Source organism: Lampetra fluviatilis, chromosome 9, assembly GCF_964198595.1.
Source record: "Lampetra fluviatilis chromosome 9, kcLamFluv1.1, whole genome shotgun sequence".
In the NCBI taxonomy this organism is placed as follows: Eukaryota; Metazoa; Chordata; class Hyperoartia; order Petromyzontiformes; family Petromyzontidae; genus Lampetra; species Lampetra fluviatilis.
In genome coordinates this window covers 320,378-347,856 of record NC_136283.1, presented here as the reverse complement: position 1 = coordinate 347,856, position 27,479 = coordinate 320,378, and the positions used below count along the sequence as shown (strand labels likewise).

Genomic DNA, 27,479 nt, shown 5'->3' with positions numbered 1-27,479 from the left:
TCCCTTCTCGCGATGTGGCTTACCAAAACGGTTCACCTCTTCTTAGCACTCTGCATGACATCTTTAATTTGCATGCGTTCTCGAGCTAAATGGTTCTATTTTTGTGTAGGTAGTAGTGAAATGGGAAAGGAGCAATTACCTGCACGCGACGCATTCTACCCAATGGCAGAATAGCTCGAGTCCAGAGGCAGCTCCCCAAAACGATGTATAAATCACGTTACACCAGCTGCCAAGGGGCAGTGAGGGCTAAACAATTGCATTTTGGGAATGGGAAGTCACTCAACTTACATGGATGAAAATCGGGACATTTTGAACCGAACAAGTTGGGTTTGGTGGAGCAACTGCACAGTGGTAAATACACCCCACGTGCTAAACCTAGCAATCTGAGTTAGACTCCCGATCGTGGCTACCAGCCATGTCCTGAGTGATATCTGCACCTGTCCTGGGTCGCCCCCCGCTACCCCCGATTACTAATCCACACCGACCAGTGTGGTGAAATATGGTGAAACAACAGCCATTACCGATACGGCATAGGCAGCCATTCATTCTGCAGTCGAGTGGCGAAGGGCTATTAATTAGTCGACTCTTAAATATCCAGGGTAATTGGAAGGTGGGGGGGAGTGTGGGTACTCCCCCATTCCTATGTTTGTTTCTGTTGATCGATCCATGTCTCATCTTTGTGTGTCTGACTCTGTCTGGAGGGCTGCTTTCTCAGGTGAGCACAGTGTCCCAGTTAGGAATGAAATGGCTCTGCATGCACATACAGACTTAATCACACATGCACACTGCTAATTGTAGGCAAGAGGGCTAACTTTCTTGGCAAAGTCCCTTTTTAACCTTGTACAGCATCTTGAGACACCATCGTATTCAGACATCCAGGTTGTACTATGTTCATCGGAGCAAAAAAGAAGGAAAATTACCTAAAACACTCGACCTTGTTACAAGGCAGCGTCTGTGCCCACAGTGGCGAAGTGTTTTTGATGTTTGCAATACCAATCCCCCCCACCCCACCCCCGCGTTCCTCCCTCCTCCTGTCCACTCTCTGGCCTCGCCGCCGGCAGGTGCTGCCCCGGCAGACTTGCGGTCTCTTCACGCACACCATCTTCTATAAGGAGTACCCGGGCGGGCCGGGCGAGCTCGACCGCAGCATTCGCGGAGGGGAGCTGTTCCTCACTCTTCTGCTGAACCCTGTACGTGCACACAGAGGCTGTGCACTCCAGCTGTGTCGGCTGCCTTGGTCACACCACATCCAGTGTACCTCTCGCTATGGCTGCAACTGCTAGTCACGTGCCTACTCCAGTCTAACAGCGACGTGTGAATTGTATCTGCGCACCGCAATTGTATCTGTACTCAGCACACTACATCCAGTATACCTTTCGTTATGGCTGTAACTCCTACTCACGTGCTGAGCCCAGTTCACCAGCAACCAAGAAAATCCTCAGTGAGAGATGAGAGCCCCGGATTGCATCGGCCAACTCCCATCTCCCCTCTCTGCCCTCTCCACCGCACGTCCTCCCAAAATCAAATCCTCCGCTTCAGCGATTCCATTGGGGGAGGGTTGTGATGTTTTCCTTTCAATCCCCCTCCTCCCCTCGTCGCCCTCGTATTACAAGGGCTCTCATCTGGCAAGGCTGCTTTGTTATTTTTATTCCGTCATGCCGTTTCTTTGTTCTTTAATTTATGTATTAATGTCCGCCCTTATCTCTTGTCTCAGCTACACCGGCGTCGATGCAATCTCTGCCGCACGAGCGACCGAGCGTGTTTTTGTTCTTTCCGCTTGCAAGTTGTTTTCATAATTATCCTGCCACCTTTTGACATTTATATTTTAATTGAATTTTGCTTATGGCAAAAGAAGATGTTTGTTGTCCGTTGTTTTTGTGTTTTGCTTTCAACTTTAAATGAAAATTTATAAAATGAAATTGCTAATGCCCTTCATCTAATGTTCATTTTGTACGGCTACTGAAGTTGCCTCTGCACCACCCCGCATCCCATAAACGTCCTTGCTCCATGCACTGCCTTCATAATCTCCATACGCGTCAAAGGTCTGAGCCCCACCAAGTGAATGGGGACCGATTTATCTGCGTGAAACTATTTTCCCAGTCACCCCTTGAGCTCCACCATTGGACGATGACCAAGATGCCACATTGGTTCACGCAGTGAAGGTCATTCATCTGCAGAGGTTCAGCCACTGTGCGTGTCGTGGGTGTTCGCGCACCCCCCACCCCAAAACGTTTCGATGGCTAAGAGAGACTCACAACCCTTTGAACAAGCCTTCATTTTAAGCTTTCGTGACTGCAGGAATCCATAGTCTTTGGTTCTTTCAGTAAAATCACGTAGAAAAATAATAATAGATCACGACGTTTCGATCGCCACACAAGCGGTCGTCCTCAGGTTGGAAAGAGAAACAGGCTGCTGAAACAGGTCCATATATGTACAGAGCCGAGAGGGTGGGGGCTTTTAAACAAATGTTTGTATATTTCAGTCTGCACACTTCATTCAGTAAGGGGGTTCGCACGGTTTTTTTTGCCAACGGCAATCATCTACACATCAGCCAAGAACTCAGTGACGTACCTCACCACCGACTCAAGTCGCGATCCCCTTACTGGGATCGCATTGTCACCATCCTAGATCTCACCCAGATCGGGAAGAATGCTGGGGAACAGAGTGGAACACTGCAGGCATCTAGAATAAACATCTCGTTCGAAACACAAACATCGCACCTCCCGGCTCTGACATTCCTCTTCGACGACGACGCTGGTCAAGCCATCAACCGCATCACAACATCAGCAGGTCAATGCACACATCTTCTGGATGAATGGGAAATTAAAGACAAGCCAGAGTAGTGCGATTGTTTCCATGCAACCCAAATATGGACCATGTAGTAAACCACTCTAGTCTGCGCTCCTTCAGCGGAGGAGGAATACCAAAACTACACGAACTCTCTCCTTAAGTCCTCTTACTGTGGCTAGCAGGCCTCACCTTTGGCATTTATCTGCTGAACATATTCCATCATATGCAAAGGATAGAACAATATGCATCAAGATGAAATAAATACCGATTGTGCTGATGACCGAACCTTTAAAATACACCACACGAATGATAGGCCCATTACCGAGTTAGTTGGCAATTGTTGCACAGATTTATTATTAAGTATTCTACTGTAGAACTAGTCTTTTCCGTGATGAGGTGGGCAGGTGAACGACACAGGTCCCATCCGTAATGGAACAAATCAAAATTCCCAAAATGTGGCTGCACGCGGCAATTCATGGGCCGGACCCGCGCTCGGAGTCACTGGCGGCACAATGGCCAGCGCTGATTCACTACCGCCCGGCTGCTCACGTGTGTGCGCGTGTGGCTACAGGTGAGCATATTCATGACGCACCTGTCCAACTATGGTAATGACCGGCTGGGCCTCTACACCTTCGAGAGCCTTCTCAACTTCGTGCGCTGCTGGACGCACCTCCGGCTACAGACGCTGCCGCCCATGCGTCTCGCCGAGAAGTACTTCCAGATCTTCCCCGAGGACCGCGAGCCCCTCTGGCAGGTATTACAATAACTGAGTTTATTTAGTCACACGGTTACCTCGTTCCAAGGTTTATCTGGCTCTCAGTAGCTACTATTAGGTAACTTTTCACATGCCAACTTCAAAACCGGTCATCGAAAAATATCTATTTCGCATTTAATTTGCATCTGGACCAGTGGTGTACGATGCAATCTGCAACTGTTATTATCCACGCTATCTATCAACTGTTATTATCCACGCTATCTATCTGGCCTTTTTGTTTATGTGCGATGAAGAATAAGTGCCATTGCCTGAAACGTCACCTGTTGTATATTTATTTCCTTTTAAGGCTACAGTGTTATTGACGAACGTGTTGAGTTGTTTGTTAAATCTTGACTTAAAGCTTTCGTGACTGCAGTAATTCATATTTTCGGGGTCTTTCGGTAAGTTACATAGATAGGTAAAAAAAAAGAACAAAAAATTTACAAAAACTACGACGTTTCGATGACGACCGCTTGTGTTGCGATCGAAACGTCGTAGTTTTTTGTTATTTTGTCATTTTGTCATTTTCTTTGAACCTATCTACGTGACTTTACCGAAAGACCCAAAGAATATTAATTCTTACAGTCACGAAAGCTTTCAGTTAAGATGCAAGCCCTGTATCAAGATTCGCCGCAGCGACCGTCGTGCGATCACCAATTGAGCGGAGCGTCTCCTTGTCGAAGTTTCGCGGTTCTCATTGATACTCTCACTTACTTGCTCAATAGTAGTCAGAGATTGACTGGTTTGAGGTCTGCCAACAAACGCTTTTCATCCACCGTTGTTCCTGATTCCAGAAATGTGGAAATCAACACTCTAATACGGTGCCGAGTTGGAGCCATTCGGGTCTTAAAATATCTGCAATCGTATCTCTGTATTGAAATAAGAATAGTTGAAATAAATTTCAACTAAATTTCAACTATTCTTGTAGGCTGCTGAGGTGTATACCAGTTCATCGTAAACTTTATTTTTGCAAACAAATGTTAACTAAATTATTTAACACAAAATACCGCTATTTCAAATCAGGTTGTTACATATGGCCCACCCTGTATATTTTCCCAAATCTGAAAGTTAGTGCAGAACCAATTGGTGACCGCCCCAAGATCATCAACTCGTTGCACTCGCGAGCCCAGTTTAATCACAACTGGCTGCTCAGATTAGCATGGTTGGCTACAAACGGTGTGAAAGAAGTTCAACATACATGCATACATACAACCCAACATCGCAGTGGTACCAGCTCAGCGCTGTGACCTCTGCGCCACTCGGCCACATCTAAAATTGATTCTTATGCTCACGGTACATCCATCGAATCGTGCATGTAAGAATTGAATTACGATCTATGCAAATTTGAATGAAAATGATATGCAAATGTTACATTTAAGGCTAATGGAGTGACCCTGAATTGTGACAATTCATCATCAAATTGCGGTGGGGGGTGAATCGTTACACACCGAGCAGAGTGCACCACTCACACTTCATGCTTCACCCGTGAAGCGTGAAGTGTGTTTTTCGGTTGTCACTTGTTGACCTGAGCCACCTTTTGCAAAGGAAATCTGATGTCGCAATGGGTTCTCATCCACCTAGTAAAGTAGATTAAATGAATTCATGACTTGTTACCGTGCCACATGTTCTCTTGCATTTCGTGGTGGGGGGGGGGGGGGGGCATTTGTCATTTCTTATATCATGTGCCTTGCTGTGCGATTAACTTTCTACGTTCTCATCTCGTCATTCCATCTCCATGACGGGCGTACTCTCGGGCGAATTCTTTCATTTGAACTGCGATTCCAATGTCAATATTCACCCTCGAGCCCACTTGCTTTCCATAACAGTTCACGTGATGATTTTGTATTTATTTTGCATTTCAATCGGAGCCCGGTACAGAGCACAAACCGTGATGCGAGGGGTTGGGGGGTACAGAAAGTCCGCGGGCTTCAATCTCAAACACTGTGCATCTGGGTTTAGAGCAGGGGAGAGAGTGGGCTCGCCGCTCACGTCATGAATCTTAATTTTAATTTGTTCCCTGATCCATACGTTCATCTTTTTGTCCCTCAATGCAATTGCCTTTGTACATCTCTTCATCCTTTATTTCCACACTTTTCAACTTTTCTTTGTCAGTGTTCGTGTTTCCGATGCGTGTCATAGCAGGCACTGTGCACTGATTGAAAACTCCCCTTTTCAGACAACGGGGTGATGGGGCTCATGATGAAGAACAATTGTTTTGACGAAAAAAAAACCATCCTGCTCTTCTCCACCTCTCTATCTCATCATTTTGGTCCACTTTCATTAATTGCCCTTGGGTATAGATATTCCCCTGTGTTTTGGAGTTGTCTTTCTCTGAAATATATCTGCTATTGTTTAGCGAACTTGTTTAACATGACCTTTGTTTTGGTAATTTAATTCTGAGACCAATTTGGCAGATTTTTTTTGGTTACTTTTAAACATTTCCTGCCCTGCATTCCCATTGTACTTTATACTCAAAATGTCGTCAACAAATCTGAGATTATTAAACAGTTTTTTAGTCCGTTAATAATATAAGTTGTTATATATATATAAAACCCTTCGGTTCTTCAATCCATATTCTAATGTACAGCACTACGATTGTTATTATTTGTGTCATTTGTTTACATAGTCACTGAACATGCCTTGCAGAATCCGTGCGAAGACAAGCGACACAGGGATATCTGGTCAAGAGAGAAGACTTGCGATCGGCTTCCCACATTCCTCATCCTGGGCCCGCAAAAGACGGGTTGGTATTTCTTGAAATGCAGCGCTGATACGTACCAGGTGGTGGCACAGTGGCGGCAACAGTTGTGTTGCACAGTAAGATTGCCCTGGGTGTGATTTCTGACTCGACCGCCTTTCTGCGCGTGGAGTTTGCAAGTTCTCTCCTTGTTTTGCATGGGTTTCCTCCAGGATCTAATAGCTAAAGACATGTCTGTTGGTGTTGGCCAAGCATCTCAATGCAGGACCCTCCTAAAAATAGTCTTCGGACTCAATGTAGCGTTTCTGCGTGATTAAAACACGGGGTCTCGTGATTTTCCCCCCTCTCGTGATTCATGTCCAAGCTTAAGGCCTCCTGTTTTCCTCTATCTATCGCTCACTGCCTCTCTCTGGGAACGAAATAAATTCAACATTGCCACCAATTCTGCTCAGCGTCGTGAGATGCATTAATGCATCACAAATGCAAATTGTGATTGTAATTAACGGTCGCAATTGCTAATGCTTGTGATCATGCTCGTGGTGTGTTTCTTGATGATGCTGTGGGTGTTGTTTGTGTAGATAACATTGTCACGTTGTTGATGGTTTTGGTCTTTTTGGATGCGGTTTTGTTGGCTGTCGGTGGTAACAGTGGCATTGTTATTGGAGTTGATTTTGATGATGGTGGTGGTCTTGTGGAATGATGTGGTGATGGTGACTGACCGTGCTTATTCCTGCCCCTCCCCGCCCTCCTGAACACACCCTGCGCAGGCACCACGGCGCTGCACTCGTTCCTGACGCTGCACCCGGCCGTTGCCCCCAGCCTGCCTAGTCCCACCACCTTCGAGGAGGTGCAGTTCTTCAACGGCAATAACTACCACCATGGCCTCGACTGGTGAGCCCGACCCACTCCCGACAGGGGTCCTCCCCTGCCTCGGCAAGCTCGGGATGAAACACGAGGAACATATCTTCCCCCTGACCTTCGCCCCTTCTCCTACAAATCGAGCTGATGAAAGCGCTCAGTCTGAATTACAGATCAACTCTTCTATATTTATCGTGCCCAACGCTGGGATTTCCTAGTGCGCCCGTCGGCTTGGCCTTGGTTGTTTCGAGAGGAGATGTGCGGTGGGATTCAGGTTTTTGAGATGTGTAAATGTGTGTGTGTGTTGTTCACTTTATGCCCATAAAGGTGGCTCCTGCCTGTATTGGATATTACATCCAGGTTGTCTTTACCCCCTGAATTGATTGATGTTTTGAGGGAAGGGTGGCCACTCTTCATACACACCACCCCTACACACAACCAGCCAGCCAGCATGCACGGCATGTACGCACCTACCTATGTGTACATTCGTAGAGCCTATGACCAATTCACCCGCAATGCATCTAATCTTGCCCGATCGCGGACGCTAAGCTGGATTAAGCCTGGATAGTGCGTGGATGGGCAGCCACCCTGCATGCAGCAAGTGTAAGTAGGCTGCTGCGGGAGCTGTGTTGCAGGCAAGGAAAATGTTTTACTGTTGTACTGTGCTTCTACACGCCTGTCGTTCACCAACCCACACCCACCAGCGTGGGGATGGATTGTCAGGTCGTCCCCACGACCTGCATAGCATGGAGAGGCCTTTATCCAGAAGTGGATGAAACATCTTCTTGGTTCTTTCGATAAAGTCACGTGACTTTACCGAAAGAACCAAGAAGATGAATCCCTGCAGTCACGAAAGCTTTAAATCGAAATGGATGGAACATGTATGTCTTCTTAGCTTTATAAAGTGCTATCTCCATACTATTATCCACTCTACCCTTTTGGCTACTCTGTGCACTGTGAGGAAATTCCAATTGCCAGAAGCGTCGCTTATTATATACGTTTTCTATTTTAGGCCTCTGTGTTGTTGACAAATGTGTTGAGTGTTATCTAGCTATAATGAGGCTCTGCTCGGAGGAATTCACACCATGGACGACCATTTTTCCAATGCCGCAAGAGCAGCCGGTCACCTTCTCACCCTCAAATCACTACCAGTTGCGCCTGGTCAGAGGATTTACATTTCACGCCATGATTTCCTCCAATATCAAACGAATTCAGGCTGCTGCCCTGTGCTGGAATGTGGCCTCCCAAGGGGTTTCTCTGGGATTGCTCCTGTGTGAAGCAAAACATTCCAGTGTAGCAGGACCCTCCTGAAAATGTGTCTTGAGACTCAGTTGGGATTTGCTGGACACAAAGCATTGTTATCATCATAATAATAATGATTATTCTAGTGGCATTGTGTTGTTGGTGTAGGCCTTGTTGCAAGGAATGAATGAAGCCCCCTCTCCAATGTATTATCTACCATATTCGTGGCCCTGCCCCATGGAACTCCTCCGGCCCGTGCTGCCCCAGTGCAGTTGCATCGCCTGCGCACTCGATAGCTACGCCACTGAAATATTCCTCCTCCGCTTCCCTTAGGTACATGGCTCACTTTCCAACCATGGCAAACGCCAGCACGGTGCAGTTGTTTGACAAGAGCGCCAACTACTTTGACTCGGAGGCCGCCCCTCGACGCGCTCACGCCCTGCTGCCCGGCGCTCGTCTCATCGCCATCGTGATCAACCCGGCCGAGCGGGCCTACTCCTGGTTCCAGGTGGGAGCGGTTGGACCCGTGTGCGGAGCAGCTCGCGGCTTCACACCCCCAATCAGAGGCAGAATTTGATCGGTTTTCGAATGGCATGTGTGGCGGTTTCGCCCCCCCTCCCTCCTGATATGAAATGTATCGGTCCAGAGTGACAGGTTAATGTTTCACCTCCCCCAAACCCCGACATGGGATTGGATCGGTCTAGACTGATATGTCCATGTTTGAGCCCCCCCCCGCCCCCCCAATGGTCATAACTGGCTGTGATGTTCCCTCCCTACCTACCTATGTTAGCAGTTATTTTCAACTCTCTGAGTTACATTCACTAACACAGCCACCGTTAGCTGTGTTACTAAATGGTGGCTTGCCATCATTTTCCACCTCCATGTGGCAATGGCTCTTGCCGAGCTCTCTCCGAGCTTACATTTACAATCATTTTTTTTACATTGACAAGCAAATTTCTTACATTTACATGCTAATATCTCACAATACAATGGCCTCCCCCACAGCTTCGTTTTTCAAGATTTCTCTGATCTTACATTTACATGTAAATTTCATCTCTAGCCCTGCCCACTGACCCTTGGGCTACACCCAACCCAATTAACCTTTAAAACTTTCTGCCTGAGTAGCGCTCCCACCATATATTCTCAGTAGCTACCCCGCTATATTTTTCACATGATGACGATTGCTTGTATTACGATCGAAACGTCGTAATATTGTTATTATTTATTATAATTTTTATTATTTGTTCTATCTACGTGGCTTTACCGAAAGACCCAAAGAATATGAGTTCCTGCAGTCACGAAAGCTTTAAGTCAACTCTTTCTACTTTTTCAATATCTGTTTGCGAGCACCTATTAAGGCTGGTATGACTAACACGTCTACTTAAACCGGGAAATGTCCCACTGTGTGTTATTGGCCGGCGCAATCCTTGGCACCAGCAAAACAGGCTGTCAGTAAGAGCGACGGTCGTCGCCGAAGCGTGAACACGCCGCACGTGAAGAGCTGATCTCTAAGAGCCGACGCATCGATCTGGCCTGAAGAGAATCGCCTCGTCCCTAAAATCCCCAATGGTCTGCGGTGACCCGAGGAGCCCCCATTGAGGCCTGGCACCACGTGGGACTAGAGCACGTATCCCCCGTTGAGTACGTCTCCGTGCCGTCTCTACGCCTGGACCTCTGTACCGCGCGAGACGAGCTGGTCTTTTACTTCACAACGCGGTGTGGATTCATGTGGGGCGGTAGGATGGTGGCGCAGGGATAAGAGTTGTGCATCTCGCGCGGCAAGGGCTCGATACCTGACTCGGTCACATTTCTGTGAGACGTTTGTAAGTTCTCCCCCCTGGTCTGCATGAGTTTCCTCTAGGTTCTCCGGTTTCATTCCGTCATTAAAAACATTCAAATAAATTGTTGTTGGCATTCTAGGGTAAATAAGTATTAGGTAGCATCTAAATATGACTGCATCTCAACATGCAGTACGTCAAAAGTGAATATATTATTTTGTAGAGAGAGGGGCGGTCAATCATAGGTAGAGGAAATACATTAATTGAGTCTGGACTTGATCAAGGATAGGCAGTCGACAGCATGGGTGGCTGGGGTAAAGGGAATTCCAAACTACGGGGGCAGCAGTGGAGAACTAGCAACTTCCCACTGAGCTTGGCTGGGGTGTTCAACAGAAAGCCTTTATTGTTGGTGCAGAGAGTGCGTGGAGGAGAGTAGAGTGAGATGAGAGGAGTAGATGTGGGAGAGTGCATCGAGGGGACGAGCGATGGTGATGTCGTCGCCATCCCTTCGAGAGACTCGGTCGCCAGTTCAGCCATCGTGTGTGGTTTTCCTCATGCGTCTGTCACAGTGCTCGCAGGGCACCAGTGCCCTGTGTTTTGAAACAACATTTATTGACTTGGGGAAGCGGACAATCGTCAGACGCACTCTCTGTCTTGCAAAAGAGACGCCGTTCCCAGCAAGTTGCACGTCGCTATAAAGAAATATGTTTTGTTAATTAAAATTAAATTATCTTGGCAATTCCATAGATGACCTCTTTTTCTTACAAAAGGTGTCTGTGAGATCCTTCAATTTGAAGCCCGTGCTTTGTTGAGAAGGAGTTAAATCCACCGCGCAATCAAAGGCAATCATTGCCAATTAGTGCTAATTAAGTACTGTGTGCCGTGGGAATATCTCAGCCCATTGGAGGGTACATTGAATCGTTAAGCTAAGGGTGACATTTCTTGACAGGGCCTGTTGTTCTGACAATTGTTGAAACACCATTGCCACATGTCCCGGGCTGTGTGAAAGCGAGAACAATGTCGGCGTTTGTGAGAGCTGCCTCCCCTCCCACCTCTACTTCCTCGCCGCCCAACTTTAGCACAGGCAACAAGATCCATGGATCACCAAATGCTGTTGATGCGCCCACACCTCGCCATCTCTTCCATCACCCTGCCAGTCGTTAGTCTCAGAGCATCATCACGACCAGGGGCAGTTTCTTCATTAGGGCGATTGGGCGACACACCACCAATGTCATTCAACCACAGAGTCACGCTAGCCGTCACTGTGCCTCTGGATATAGTCCAATCGGCGTCATGCTACGTTCTGTGGAGTACCGCCTCTTTTTGGGCGATTTCCCTCCGGCTTAGAATCGCCCCGAGTGGTCCCATAGACTTACATTCAAAGATGTTTTTTTTCGAACGGGGGCGCTGCAATGCATTCTCTATGGCTTCCGGGAGGGCTCGCCCTAACGTGCTTACGTCATCATACGTGCTTACGTCATCATACGTAAGCACGTTTCATCCAACAATATCATTTGTCGCCACCTAGTGGAATCTTTAATAAAAGAAACTTGAGTGGTTTGTTTTAATAGTGAGTATAGAAACAAACAAGATGTATTGTAAGAGTCACTTTATTTTTCATTAATATTAAAGAAGTGAAGTTGCCTTTACATGCTTAAGCTGTTAATTTATCCATTGCATGGGCGGACCTTATCCTTATCAATCATCCAGACATTTGCCCCCCCTGAGAGATTTTGCAGGAGCCGCCACTGATCACGACCGTCGTCTGGCTTTAGTTCTTCCCTTCAGTCGCCGGCCTCACTGCGCCTCGTCCGTGTTGTTTTGCCACCCTTGGAAGGGGAAGGGGGAGGGGTGGCATAGCCAGATGCGGTGCCCCCAAAGAACGGCCTTCATGGGCCTCCCTCGACACTTGACACTCCGAGACTTCATCCAAAGCGTTCCCATGAACCTTATTGGATGCAGCTCTGGTTTGTACGGAATGTTTGAACATACATAATCTCTGAAATGTTTTAAACTTTTGTTAACTTTAGAAAAAAATGTGTATAAGCCATTATTTATTAAGAAATTCTAACAGCTACGCGATGCGTTTGTCGTGCGGCGGCGATCAAAACGACTCGGTGACGTCCAGAGCCCCTCCCCTGGCATCTGTCGGGCGTCGTCTCGCTCTGTCACCCCCTCCGTCTCCCTCCCCCAGCACCACCACCACCCACCACCACCACCCACCACTCCCTTCGCTTGAGGAGGAGTTGGGAGGGGGTGCGAGCAGTGCAATTATCAGCAGCTTTCTCGCCTGCATCAGCTGAACCAAAAAACCGGGGAGATAATTGACTCCGGGGCTTTGTCAGCTGCTAACTCCACTAATTATCGCGCTAAGAGGGCACGACATTTCCAGAGGAAAATGTAAACAGGGCACAGTGGGTGAATAGGTGCGCTTCTTTAGCATCCTCCTCGGCTGCCGCGTCCATCTCTGTCAAACTTCGGAAAACTGGCATCTGATGAAGGCTTCCCTGATGCTGTGCGCATTGTGGTGGCGATATGATCACACTTCACCACACGAGTCAGTGTGGGCCGGAGAAGCATCGGCCGAAGCTTGGATCGGTTCAGGTATTAACGGCCACCGATGTTGGCTGTGGTTGGCAATCTTGTCTCAAGCCACTGGGTTCACATCGTCAGTGCACACACCACTGTGCTCGCACGTCACCGAACTCAAACTTAGTCGATTCATATTTTACTGCGCTGGTCAGTGCGGGTTGGAGAAGGTGGGTAGCAAAGACTTGAGGGCATCGAAGTACAGCACAATAAAAGAGTGTTGCCCATAACGTAGCTCCGCAGCAGCCTCTAACATGCACATTATTTGGTGACACTGCTACTGTTAATTGGTAGTGGTGTCAGAAGCACAATTAACAACAACAATCAACACATTCATCAATAATGCCTCCTGAAAATAATTATATAAAATATATATTATAGACGACGTTTTGGGACATGTCCCTTCTTCATGACATGAAAATCATACTTTTGCGTGCTAGAAAAAAATGTCCATTACTCGAAACGTCGCCTGTTATATATTTGCTATATATTTGTTTCTCCTTAAACCGTTATAAGCGTGGTAGTCGATCACCCAAACTCAACGAATCCATGTTTGGACAGAACCTCTGAGCTTCCGATATCCGATGAGATCTGTGGATGCCACTTAACATTTGTCCCGATGCCGCCATGCAATATCCTTCTCTTGTGAATGACGTCCACTGTGAAGCTGATGGCGCTTCGTGATTTAAAAATTGTTACGCCTGCAGTGGTAATCAGGCAGCCAATGGATTCTGACTGTCAACCTCTGTTATGAGCAGCAAATGCGCGACCGCGAGGTGATATCACCGGCCGCGCGGAGCCTCTCATCATCCAGCAGCGGATTGACAAGAGGCCTGTGACATCGATACCTCCCATTCGGATGCCTACACAGTGTTCACCGATTTCGATTTAAAGCTTTCGTGACTGCAGGGATTCATCTTCTTGGTTCTTTCGGTAAAGTCACGTAGAAGGGAAGTAATAAAATAATACAAATAAAACATAAAAAAATAATTCTCACGACGTTTCGGCTACAACGCAAGCAGCCGTCTTCAGGTGAAGAATGAGACACTGCCAAGCTAGGAGCTTATATATAAGCTGGGTTGGAGGTGGAAGAAGAGCGCCTTAACAAAAAGAATGTGCAAATTCCTCTTGATATGCACATTCTTTTTGTTAAGGCGCTCTTCTTCCACCTCCAACCCAGCTTATATATAAGCTCCTAGCTTGGCAGTGTCTCATTCTTCACCTGAAGACGGCTGCTTGCGTTGTAGCCGAAACGTCGTGAGAATTATTTTATTTTATTATGTTTTATTTTTATTATTTTATTACTTCCCTTCTACGTGACTTTACCGAAAGAACCAAGAAGAAGAGTGTTCACCGAGTGAACATGGAACGTCGGCCCAGCGTTGAGTCAACGTTGGTCCAACGGATCCAACCACATACCCGTCGTTAGCGCAACGTTGCATGTTTACTGGGCAGATAATATCGAGTCCAAACATCGTCCAGATAACAACTGCAACACGATTCCGTATGCTTCTGTTCTACCAAACGTAGCGACCACAAAACAAACGCTCCACCACCACACACGCGGCAGATTGACGTTAAGTCTGCTGTGCACGGCCACACAAAGGCACGTACACGCACGCGTGCGCGCGCGCGGACGCATCCCGACAGCGTTGGCGATGGGAGCCGCAGTCGCGAGGCGAGGCGGGGTCGTGCGTCCACGACTGCGCCGCTGCGTTGTGACGTAGCACGCGCGGAACGACGTGACGGATGGACCGAGCGTGCAACACTGATGCATCTCATTATGACTGTCATTAGGCGGTGCATGTTTGGCGATGCTGATGATGGTGAAAAATGAATAATTTAGGGAATAAATCAATAAACGTCCGTTGTAATGAATGGATCGGTACTTAAACGGCAGAATTCATTACAGGCAAAAGCCAAAGTGGATTAGGCCAACGTTAGGTGGCATGAGAGCCGAGATGAACCGATGAATTAATGAATAACATAAATTAATTACTTACGTAATTAATAGGCCCTGGCCTGCATAAATGAATAAAACAAATGGAAGTAAAAGACTAAAATTAAGGTAACGAAGATATGTGGAGTCAAATAGACGTGTGTGGATTGTCCCCCCATCTCTGGAGCGATATGCAGTTTAAAAAAATATATTTTGTTGATACTGTAACCATCTAGACGTGTAATTAATTACTGAACTTTTTTTCCACATCACAAAAAGCAGAGCTCATTATTGTTATTATTTGTAAAGGAATTAAACTTCTCATGCGGAAAAAGTTGTTAATTGCTTGGAAAAGCGCACACGAAGTAAATTAAACAAAAGCAAAGCAAAGCCGTGCGTGTGGATGTGTGCGTGTGGATGTGTGCGTGTAGGGAGCTGTGGTGTAGTGGTTAACACACTGAGCTACGAATCGAGTGACCCGTGTCTGATTCTCGCTCATGAACAACATCGGTGACGAATATCTGAACCATTCGTCGGCCTCCCCTAGGTCGACTCAGCCTTATAATGAGTAATTGGTGCAATTGTCTAAACATCACTACTAGGGGGACAAAGGCCGCTGAGTGTGATGCTGGCCACCCACCCCCTCGTGTGCCGTGCCGGCCTTCACAAGTGCTCACTATGCGGGAGATCGTTGCCTTTGTAATGTTTAGGGCATGCGTGTGTTCAAGTATGTGTAGGTGGGTACGTGCACGTGTGGTGTTCATGCGAGTCCGTGCGTGTATGTCCGTGCGCGCGTGCAGCACCAGCGCGTGCACGGGGACGTGGCGGCGCTGAACCACTCGTTTGTGGAGGTGGTGTCTGCCGGGCCCGACTCGCCCTTCCCTCTGCGCGTCCTGCAGGGGCGCTGCCTGCAGCCCGGCCTCTACAGCAGCCATGCCGACAAGTGGCTCTCCCTCTACCCACCTGGGCAGGTGTGTGCCCTCCTGTCACTGTGTGTGTGAGCGGTGGTGCAGCGGTTAGCGCTCTGCGCTATGACCCCGGGGACCCGAGTTCGATTCCCGCTCACAGCCAACACCAGTGACAATTTTATTCTCATCAGCTGCATAAAACTGTGTGAAAGCCTCCTGGCCTGTCGCTCCACGTGAAGCTTCGGGTCTTCTCGGCACTAGTTGTGTCCTCCCTTTTCTACTCTTGTGAAACGTGGACCCCTCTGAAGGAGGAGTATCTGCACCGGTTTCAAACATTCCCCATTTGGTGAGCTCCTCTGGCAGGTGAGGCCACATTGGCTAGGCCACGTAGCCCACATGCCGGCCACCACATGTCCAAGCAGGTTTGTTCAACTGGTTCGAGGGGACTAAACGCGACATGGGCTGGAGAAGAGATGGACTGATATGTGGTACAGGAGGATGTGGAGCTGAGTGGACTTGCCGATGACTCGTGCCAGCGGTGTCAAAATTGGCCTCTATGGAGGAGGCTTGTGAAGGATACTACGGGATAGTTGGAGGCAGTCTCCCTCCAACAACAGAGGAGGGCAGAGGAGCAATTCTCACAACAACGAGCAGATTACCGAGTGGCTAAAAACAGCAAGTCGTATGTATGTGTGTATGTTGAACTTCTTTGCATCGTTATGTAGCCAACCACGCTAATCGGAGATGTGGGGAAAGGACAACAAACGAAACACAAGTTCTAAAGGAATTCGTTTTCAATTCTGACTTAAAAATGCATAGCTCCAGAGGGTTTCTAAGATCTGGAGGAAGAGCGCTCCAGACGACTGCAGAAGCGCATTTGGAAGCGCGATGCAGTGACCGGCTTTGTTGGATGGCTAGCCACAAGCTACTGTTCGCATAGTTGGTGCATCTTCAAGTAATATCAGTCAACTCATGGCACCTTGGTCTTTCTCGTGACCTCCTCCTGCACCGAGCCTGGCACAGCGGTCAATCAATGGCACCTGGGTCTGTCCTGTGACCTCCTGTCAGCGAGTCTTCGACACTTCACGCGGCCTCAAAGTGCACCTAGCTTGGCACAAGTGCTGTGGTGATGTCACCACCATTTATGGGCGAATGGCGGTTGTTGTTGTTGAGGAGTGGGGTTGCAGCGGTTAGTGCGCTTAGCTAAGAACCTGGCGACCCAATTTCAGTTCCCGCTCACAGCCAACACCAGTGATGATTATCTGAAACTGTCCTCGGTCTCCTATTGGTCGAGAGAGCACCTGGTTTAGTGCGTAAACATCGCCACTGGGGAGACAAAGGCGACCAGACATACGAATGGCTACCCACCACCTTGTGTGCCGTGCCGACCTTCATAGGTGCTTACTAACAGCACTTTCCCCAAAGTATGTCAAGGATGTACAGGGATCTTTGCATTGTGTCTGCGTGCAGACATGCATGAGTGTGCATGTGTGTAAACGTGGATATGTGATTTAGTAGGTGGAGGGCATTTTGATAACATAACCTGAGTTAAATTCCTAGCCATGGCTATAATATGTATTTCGAATGATATCTGAACTGGCACCAGGCCCCCCTCCCCCTGGACCGACAGGCACTGACCAGCTTGGCGAGGCACTGTCAGATTAAACCCCACGACTGATGTAGCATCGGGAGGCTTTCATCCAGCAGTGGATTTACAAAAAAGCAAACATATTTTGTGATATATTTTTTTAATCGAAATTGTATCTTTGGTCTACAAGGTTAAACGTGGATTATGTGTGTGTATGAGCTTCTGTTAGTCTATGTGAATACTGTGTATGCACTGACATTAGAATTGCTAACATCAGAAACACTTTACCACTGTTGGCCCCAAAACTACATTTCAACGGAGGTGAGTGTTTGAGACAATTGCCGTTCTTTTCTGCTCCGATGAACACGACACAACTTGGATGTGTAGACCGTCTGGATACGACGGCGTCTCAAGACCCTGTACAAGGGTGATGAAGAGCCATTTCCTAAAATGTCAGCCCTCTTAGCTTACATTCATCCGTGTGTGTGTGGTCGCGTTTGCCTGTGTGTATGTGCAGAACCAATTCACTACTAATCGGAGCCCCATTGTTGATTTAACAAAAAGCCCCGAGAGACAAACACAGACACAGAGATGGATGCAGGGAGAGACACATAGAGAGATACATGTATAGAGATAGGCAACACTAAGACACAGAGACGAACAGGGACGTGGAGAGAGATAGACAGTTACAAGGAGAGACAAACAGAGATCGAGAGTGAGACATGGAGAGAGACACACTGAGAGACACAGAGAGACAGACAGATACAGCAAGAGAGACAGAGACAACACAGAGATCAATGCTGAGACAGTTGGAGACAGGGAGTGAGACACAGGAATGGGGAGACAGAGTGCAAAACATTTAGAGATAGGAAAAAATATTATGAGGCTCCTAAATCACGTTCATGGGTACGTGCTTACCTGTGTGTATGTCAGTGCAGTCATAAATAATAATAATGACAATGATGTTTAGTTTTATACAGCAACATTCATGCAATTGGTAGCTCGCAACGCTTTATAATTTGTAATGCATGGAGGCGCGAGGAGGACGCATAGACAAGCAGGGAAGCAGCAACAAGGCGGTGAGTCGGCCCCCACAATTGCCTAAGCTCTGTGGTCCTCTAAATGTGGAGATGTTTTCAGACAATGAGTGTACATCTGAGAAGCAACCGGAGCACCCTGAGAAAGGTGTCAAGTTTATATGCTTGTATTTGCCGGTACATGCTGACCTGTGTGTGTGTCAATGCTGCTATTTTTTGCATCTGCATGCGGCGGGGAGTAAATATGTACACATTGACCTATGCGTCTGCACTTACCAACATAGATAACGGCATGTGTGAATGTGTGTCCGTCCGTACATAAATACGCGCGCGCGTGTAACGAACAAAGCTTCATGAGTGGCTCGTTTCGCTAATGACCGCGAGTGTCCTCGGCCAGGAGTGGCGAGATCCAGTCCGCGCGAGGTGCTAGGAATCACGCACGCGTGTGCGCCGCCAACCTCCCCCCCCATACCACCATTAAGCGCGGTAGAAACAAGGCCATGTCAGCAATGTCAAAAGACCTGGGCTTGGACGGAACGCACCGCGCTTTAAAAACTCAACAAAAACGCGTGTGCGCGTGGGTTACGTGCGCGGGTTTTAAAACCTCGCCTTGGGAGTCTCCACGGGCCGTGCACGCGTGCGGTTTTCATCCCGAGCCGGGCCCCATTCACAGTCATTGGTCCCCCGCTCGTAGTGATTCCCGCACGTTTCCAAAGTCACGTCCAAATTAGGGAATGAGAAGGCGACCCTCCCCCGTCGTGACGCGCAGCGAGAGAAGCGGAATAAACCAGGAAGGGTGCCGAGCCGCCCCCCGCCAGGCGAGCGGCCACTCGAGGCGCCCGGCGGTTCAAACGTCGCCGCACTCGACGCAATTAACACCCCGGTCTCAGCTCCCCGCCATTGTGGCCGGAGCTGAGGCTCCTCCTAAGTTGTTGGTGCTCGGCTAAAAGGTGGAGGAGGAGGAGGCTTTTTTGTCCCTCCAGGAGATACGCCGCGCAGGTGGAGTATTTGATGATTAAAGCATACAGGCAGCTTGCGGTGCTGATGCTTGATGATGATTGAGTTAATTAAACTCAACTAATTTGTCAATAGATTATGTATATATGTTGAACTTCTTACGCACCGTACGTAACCAACCTTGCAAATCGGAGGTGGCCCTTATTCACATCACAGAGAGCCATGGAGGTAGAGTGGATACGTTTTTAAATCGGTAGATTGCTTATGATGACGCTGCACCAGTGCTGGGTAGACTGGTTCTCCAGGGAAGCTGCGTAGATGATGAAGCCACTGGCAGCACTCCCAGTTACTCAGTGGGCCTCTGTGTGAATCTGTAGTTATTTGTGTGAATCTATGAGTCTCGATATGGGTCTGTGTGTTTCAATGTAAGTCTTGGGGTATGCGTGTCAGAACACGCTAATGATGAGGAAGCCACTGCCGTCACAATTCCAATCACATCCACGTGCACACATCAGCGCCTGAGACGGGAAAACCCACGCCAGAGTGTGTAGCCATCCTCAAACGAGAATCACAACGCAACACCGGACCCACTAGACACACCACTCGATCCAGAAGGTACTGGGTACCCACTTGCCCAACTCTCACAATCACAATGGGCCAACCGGCCCGTCTGCTCGGTCGCTTGATGAGTACGGTGGTGCTGTTGTCGTTGCAGCTGCTGATCGTCGACGGACAGCAATTTCGGAGCAACCCGGCCGTGGTGCTCGACTCCGTGCAGCGCTTCCTGGGGCTCTCCCCGCACTTCAACTTTGCCAACGCCCTCACGTACGCCTCGCATGGTGGAGCTCTCCCATTAAAGAGATTCCACTGTGAATCTTCTCACCGTGGAGCTCCTGTGGTGAAGCTGCGGATAAGGAGGTCTTGGTCATATTGAGCTTGATTGTGGATGACCCATTGTGGAGCTTACATTTTGAACTTTTGGCATGGAGCTCCATTGTGGAGCACCTATAATGGACCTCCCGTTGTGGAACTCTGGTCATGGAGCTCCATTGTGGAGCACCTATCATGGAACTCCCGCTGTGGAACTCTGGGCATGGAGCTCCATTGTGGAGCACCTACAATGGAACTCCCATTGTGGAACTCTGAGCATGGAGCTCCATTGTGGAGCACCTATAATGGACCTCCCATTGTGGAACTCTGAGCATGGAGCTCCATTGTGGAGCACCTATAATGGAACTCTCGCTGTGGAACTCTGGGCATGGAGCTCCATTGTGGATCACCTATAATGGAACTCCCATTGTGGAACTCTGAGCATGGAGCTCCATTATGGAGCACCTATGATGGAACTCCCATTGTGGAACTCTGGGCATTGAGCTCCATTGTGGAGCTCCATGACCAGGCACCACGGAGCTCCGGCCATGGACACGTGGCTGTGTCCGATATTAGTGAGGAGCCGTCGACTATAGAAATTGGTGAAAGCTTGTATGAATATGCTATTGAGGTTCGATAAAGATAATTACATTATTGCCATATACATTGCAACGGGCCATATTGATATAATTTTACTTTTATAGTAACATTTAAAATTAAACATGAGAAGTAGACTAACTTATCATGATGATGATGGCGATAATAATAATGATGAGCGTGGCACTGCACCAGAGCTCTTGAATCACAATGGCAAGGTTGCAGATTTATAACTTGACCAGGGGTCGATGCAATACATCATCATGATCATCATCATCCTCCTCTCCAGGGTCGACCACAAATTGAGTACCACTTTGTTTAATGTCAACAGTTGTCTTATTGATAACATGTCCTCGGCATAATAATGGGAATTTCCAACCACTATCTCTGGGTCACGGATGGAATTGAATGCCGGCACATGCTCTTTTGAGCGTGGTGAAAATCACGACTCAATCTGATGCGTTTGAAAAAAAGATATAATTATGCATATGTGTGGGTTCATGTAACGCTGTCCAACAATTGCGTTTGTCTTTAATTAGCTTGTATGGAAGCCAACGCGTAGCCATCAGAGCAAGATGTGTTTGCTTGTTTGCAAATAATAATACTATTTCCTCCGCGATTCTGTCTCCAAGTTCTGGGCATTAACCGTTCGATCACTTTGACCCATTTTTTATTTGCTAAGTCAGGAATAGCAACACAACATATTGGATTATAATCTTCACGAGAATAGCTATGACCCCCGTTATTGGCAGGCAAATGGACGGAAGCACAGATGGACAGATGGCCTGACAGAGTTAAGGCATGGACGCTTTGAACCTTTGAACCTCTTTGTGTAACTAAGATCTGAACTGTGTTACATCTGTACCGTTTCAGGACACCCATGAAATAGAGCCTAGCAGTTCATCGGGCTCTTCCTGCTGAACTAAAACTAATCGATCTCATCAATCATTCGTTGAAAAGTGTTCGTAATTCATCGTTTTGTCTTTTGTGTTGTTTTTATTTCCTCCCGGTTGCTTCTGGGGGCTCAGGTTTGACGAGCACAAGGGGTTCTGGTGTGTCGCGGGTGTGGCTGGCGTGGCGAGCGAGGGAGGTGGGAAACCCAAGTGCCTGGGCAAGAGCAAGGGAAGGAAGTACCCCGACATGGAGCCACAGGTGAGGCTGCGGAGTCTCACTGAGCAGGCCAAGGGGCTGGACCCAACGTGAATGCTGAGTGTAATTTGTTCATTGTGTGTCCATGCATATAAGGGGGTGATAACAGTTCAAGGTATGCACAGATTCATGAATTGGCTTGCTGTAGCTCACGGCCCAGTGGTCTTGGGGATTTGAATTGTAATCTCTTTTCGATCCACCAACCCCTACGCCTCCCAAGCGCTCCACCACATTCTCGCATGTTCACAATAAAATAGGCATAGCAGAATCACCCCCCCCCCCCCTCATAATTGTTACGATTTGAATAGTTATGATTGCAATGGTATTCAATAATTTATTATTTTGTTTCACATGGTGGTGTGATTGTAGTCCACATATTAATGTATTTTAACTTATTTCGCAGCATGCATAGCCAACATGCTAATCAAAGGTCGAAGAACCCAGGCTAGATATTTTATTTTGTCGGTACCACCTGAGGTGGCATAAGTTGATGTAACAAATAACTGAATAACGTGATAATCATCAGGTAATCACTCGTATTAGCCGTATAAATCAATCAGCACTGCTAAAGGTTTGATACCTTTGGTGGTATACATTTCTGCTCTGGCTCACGGAATAATTTTAGCCACTCTCGTAGCTGCAGAGGTCAATTTAACGAACACGTTTAATGAATTTTGAATACAACACAGCCAATTATCGTGCACGATTTTCCATGCACGTATCGCGAATGTAAACACTCGATGATAATGATTAATCAATGCATCGTGGCTGCGTCGAAATGAAGCGGCACAGATGCAGGCACTTTATTTGTCGGGCGATCTGCTCCCATTGTTGGAATTCATTAATTCATTCTCCATCCCCTTGACAGCCATCTCGACACAGCGCAGCTCCCTGCCTCCCCACCCACCCACCCACCCCCCCACCCACCCATCCACCCACCCACTCACCCACCCACCCACCCACCAACCCACCCACCCACCCACCCACCCACCCACTCACCCACCCACCCACCCACCAACCCACCCACCCACCCACCCACCCACCCCCCCACCCACCCATCCACCCACCCACTCACCCACCCACCCACCCACTCACCCACCCACCCACCCACCAACCCACCCACCCACCCACCAACCCACCCACCCACATACCCACCCACCTACATACCCACCCACCAACCCACCCGCCCACCCACCCGCCCGCCCGCCCGCCCACTCACCCACCCACATACCCACCCACCAATCCACTCACCCACCAACCCACCCACCCACATACCCATCCACCAACCCACCCGCCCACCCACCCGCCCGCCCGCCCGCCCACCCGCCCACCCACCCACATACCCACCCACCAACCCAACCCACTCACCCACCAACCCACCCACCCACATACCCACCCACCCGCCCACCCACCCGCCCGCCCGCCCGCCCACCCACCCACCCACATACCCACCCACATACCCACCCACCAACCCAACCCACTCACCCACCAACCCACCCACCCACATACCCACATACCCACCCACCGGCCCACACACCCGCCCGCACGCCCACCCACCCACCCACCCACATACCCACCAACCCAACCCACTCACCCACCAACCCACCCACCCACATACCCACCCACCCACATACCCACCCACATACCCACCCACCCACCCGCCCACCCACCCACATACCCACCCACCAACCCACTCACCCACCAACCCACCCACCCACATACCCACCCACCAACCCACTCACCCACCAACCCACCCACCCACATACTCACCCACCAACCCACCCACCCACATACCCACCCACCCACCCTGGCCTACTGAGCGTGCGACCTCACGCCTACCTGCGCCAGTGTCATCTTATTAAGATGTCTTAAGATTTGTTTTCTAAGTAGTGCGGTGATGATTGATGATTAGGGTGATGATAATGACGATGCAGGTGATGTTGATAATTGTGTTAATTATTGTGTTGACAGCAGCGGCTATATTGATCGAGTGATGATGATGACGATGAGGGTGATGACCATGCTGGTGCTGTTGATGATAATTGTGGTGGTGTGGGCAGGATTGGCGGCTGTATGGATTGAGCAATGATAGTGATATTGGCGGTAGGCTTGGTGGTGGTCATGGTTGTCGGTGGTGTTTGTAAACTGATGATGCTGCTGATGCTGATGATTGCTAACAATGATGGTGGTAATGGTGGTGGCAGCAGTATTCATGCAGCGACAGTGGTAATGATGACGATGATGGTGGTATTAGTGCTGGTGTTGAGAGCAGTAATGGTGATGATGATTATGATGGCGCTGTCATCTCGCGTAGGCACGGGAATTCTTAGCCGAGTACTACCGGGAGCACAATGTGGAGCTGTCCAAGGTGCTGAACCGCCTCGGGCAGCCGTTGCCGCTGTGGCTTCGCGAGGAGCTCTTCACCACCCGGCCTCGCTGACGACTGCCAAGCTCCGCCATGCTGCTACGAGGTTCCACCAACGTGTCGTGCAGTGCATTACCTTCGGGCTACCAAGATGCGTCCAATCACCGGTTACCCCGCAGGATGAGCTACGATTCCTCCCATTGCTTTCTTCCCTTTGCCAGACTAACCATAGCCCTGGCTCGAACGCTTCACAAGCAAGCTGAGAGAGTACATTGTGTATGCACTTGCAATGCCGTGATGGGACTCAGAGTTGTTTTTATTTCCAGAGCCAGAAGTCCCCAGTCCTCCTCCTCTCTCTTCTCTCCCGAACTCCTGCATCACTGAACATCAACAAAAGCGCGAGCCTCTTGCTTGTAAAAAAAAAAAGGTGAAATTAATTAACACGTTCAAAAGAAGGTGATGATGCAGAAGTTTTTTAAAAATTGCTTGTGTTTTCGAAAGTGTTGTCTAATTTGATTCAGAGCCCTTAAGAAGAATGTCGCATACCTGTACAAACTTGTTATGAAAAATCAACTACAAAAGAATTACAAGCAAGCAGCTATAAATCAGGAGCATAAATAAGACAACGACAGTGAAATCTGTGGGGTAGATTAGGTTGGTGTATGGACTTCTGTGGAAGCTGGCTATACCATTTGTAAAGTACGATGTGATTCCTTACCAAAAATTGATCTCTGAAGATGTATGAAGAGCGAGGACTTGACCTGGACTCGTGTTGGAGTGATCTTCACCCTATTAAAGGTGATAAGGGTGGACTCGCTTTTCGGTGGTTCGGGGTCGTTGAACCACTGTAATTTTCCCCAAGAGTTTGGTATGCGAGGCACAAATGGCACAAACGAACAACACGACATTGAGGCAGCTGTTGCCTGTGAACTGGCAGCCGTGTTACCAGTGGTGATTCTAGGACACGGTAAACGATGGGCACCGAATTGGGGCACCGCTTAACAAGGAGGGAGGGGGCACCCATACCCAGGCCCTCACTTGCTGTAGAACGCCATACATGGGGTGAAACGATAAGACCTCAGCTCGGGGGTCAGGCGGTGTCAGTTGTGCACCACTGATGTGTGATCTCGCAGAAGGAAGGATTGCAATGGGAAGCTGTGAGTGGCATCCGTGACATGGAGACATGATAACTTGTGTAACTTAGATTTGGGTGCCTCCCGAGCCATCCCAATGAGTTGCCTCCCATAGAATCACCGCTGAGTTGTTACACTCCTGTCCGAGACGATCTCTGCTCCTGCGCTCGGTGATCGTTGTCATTGCGCGGTGTGGCCGCTGATCGTTGTATGTTTACACGTGATTATACTCGCCGTGCTTGTTATTATTTATTAACTTATTTATGTTTTAACCAACTCGATTAATTTTGCGAACCGAACAAATGGAACGTGTGTGTTTTAACGTGTATACAAATTGACAGTGGCTCCGTGAAAATTCTAATCAAACGTGCGTGTGTGTGTACTAACAGATCCAGTCTACGCCGATACTCTTATAAACATCTGCTTGTCTTACTCGAAGCCTAAGTTTTATTAGGCCGTGTTAAACTGCAGTTACCGTGAACATAAATTCAACTTAAAGAGCGGGGTATGTGGAGCATTTGGGTCCAGAGCTATGGGATGAATGTCCTGCTTGCTGGCACCAGCGGAAAGTGCCGCTGCTTTGAATAGCGCCGCTACCACCAATAATCAGTTTCGGGATTCAAAGCATGTGATAATGGGCCGTGATAATGGGCATGACATAAACCATGTGTGGGAACAAAGGAAAACATTGGGTGGGGTTAGGGATAGGGCAACAGATTGGCTCTGGAACTGAATTTCAGAGTTGCAGAAAATCTAACTTACAAGAGCTCTGTGGGTAATGCATGACATGACTCAGGCTTAGGCCATATTCACCGCCATCTGCAGTAAGCTTATAATGGCCTCTCAGTGGATTTTGGCAGGCGAGGTGTGACGTCACATGCAGCTCTACGTCGTTAGTGTTAGGGACACTCTGGGGCAGCATGGGGAAGATGCCGAGTGAGTGTGATGAGACATTTCAGGGCTTTCATTTGTTCTCGTTTGAGTGGCACTCCCCTTCTGTCTTACTGTGTCTTTGTCTCTTTCAAAACCTGCACCGTTGCTACCCTGACCTGATGACATCTAGGTATGGTTATATATGTATGCTAATATGCGTGAGTGTGTGTTTGTATGTATATGTGCAGGGAGTGGTGGCACAGTGATTAGCGCATTGTGTTGTTAACCTGGCCACCCAAGTTCAATTCCGCTCACGACCAATAACAGTGGCGAATATCTGAACTCGTTCTAGGCCTCCTCAAATTTGACTCAGCCTTAAATGAATATATGGAGACAAAAGTGGCCGTGCGTGTCGTTGGCTACCGGCTACCACAGGTGAACGCTAACAGCACTTTTTTGGGGATATTTGTATGTGTGCATATGTATGGTATGGGAAGCAGTGGCTTGCGAACTGCACTACAAATCCAGCAAACCCGAGTTATATTGCCGGCTGCTTCTGACTTCAGTGGTTATTATCTGAATCGGTCTTGGGCCACCTTTACGTTGACGCAGCCTCAAATGAGCACCTGGTGTGGTTTGTAAATATCAGCACTGGGAAGAAAGAGGGTGGCTGGGTGTGGTGCTGGCTATCAGCTTTTGTCCCAAACGGCCTGTTTGGATGTATATGGGGGATATTTGTATGTATGGTGGGAGCAGTGAGCAGGGCTATCGGACTGGGCGATTTTGCACACAGGTGTGCATTGTTTTCTGCTGTTGTGAAATGTTAGAACATATTTGTGCTCGTTTTCTGGCTCCACTTTAGAAAATTTGGCATTTTTGGGATTTTCAGACCATAGTTTTGGGAACTTAAACCAATCATGGCAGCCCGGACAGCAGAGCGGTGAGTTCGTGCCCTGCTCTCTGCACCCTCTGCCTGACCCAGCAATGGCTAAATCATTACTACACGTGTCCATCTGAGGCCAAGTCTAATCGCAGTTTAAATACCTGCCCTTTAAGTTTAATCGTCGGTCAGCTTGTTACACAGACTCCCTGTACGTGTACAAGTATTTGTTTTTATTTCGTACAAATGTGCAAATCGGTGGCGCGCTCTGACCAAACGTTCGATGTCTTGACTCGACCAGAGGGAACGGAGGTGAAATTATGGAAGCGATGTTTGCTAATCTTGGGTTTTACGTGCAAGCCTGTGTCGAGCCTCTCAGCCATTCACATTGAATGAGACGCAGATAGCCCGACGATTGTAAATGTGTGCTAATGGAAACCTCGCTTGTGTTGATTGTGATATACACTGTGTTCA

The 27,479-nt window shown here is 48.4% G+C and overlaps 1 protein-coding gene across 5 annotated transcripts in view; it reads left to right on the top strand.

Moving 5' to 3' along the window:
* LOC144934084 (bifunctional heparan sulfate N-deacetylase/N-sulfotransferase 2-like) overlaps positions 1-24,483 on the top strand; it is a 171,751-nt gene extending 147,268 nt beyond the window's left edge. For all 5 annotated transcript variants that reach the window (XM_078859458.1, XM_078859457.1, XM_078859461.1 and 2 more), the window contains exons 11-19: positions 1,062-1,190; positions 3,362-3,544; positions 6,191-6,287; positions 7,010-7,133; positions 8,676-8,850; positions 15,449-15,619; positions 19,854-19,963; positions 21,634-21,757; positions 24,069-24,483. In XM_078859458.1, coding sequence (XP_078715584.1) covers positions 1,062-1,190; positions 3,362-3,544; positions 6,191-6,287; positions 7,010-7,133; positions 8,676-8,850; positions 15,449-15,619; positions 19,854-19,963; positions 21,634-21,757; positions 24,069-24,194 — 1,239 coding nt within the window. In that variant the 3' untranslated portion in view covers positions 24,195-24,483. The remainder of the gene's footprint in view (positions 1-1,061; positions 1,191-3,361; positions 3,545-6,190; positions 6,288-7,009; positions 7,134-8,675; positions 8,851-15,448; positions 15,620-19,853; positions 19,964-21,633; positions 21,758-24,068) is intronic.
* The last annotated feature ends 2,996 nt before the right edge of the window (positions 24,484-27,479 follow it).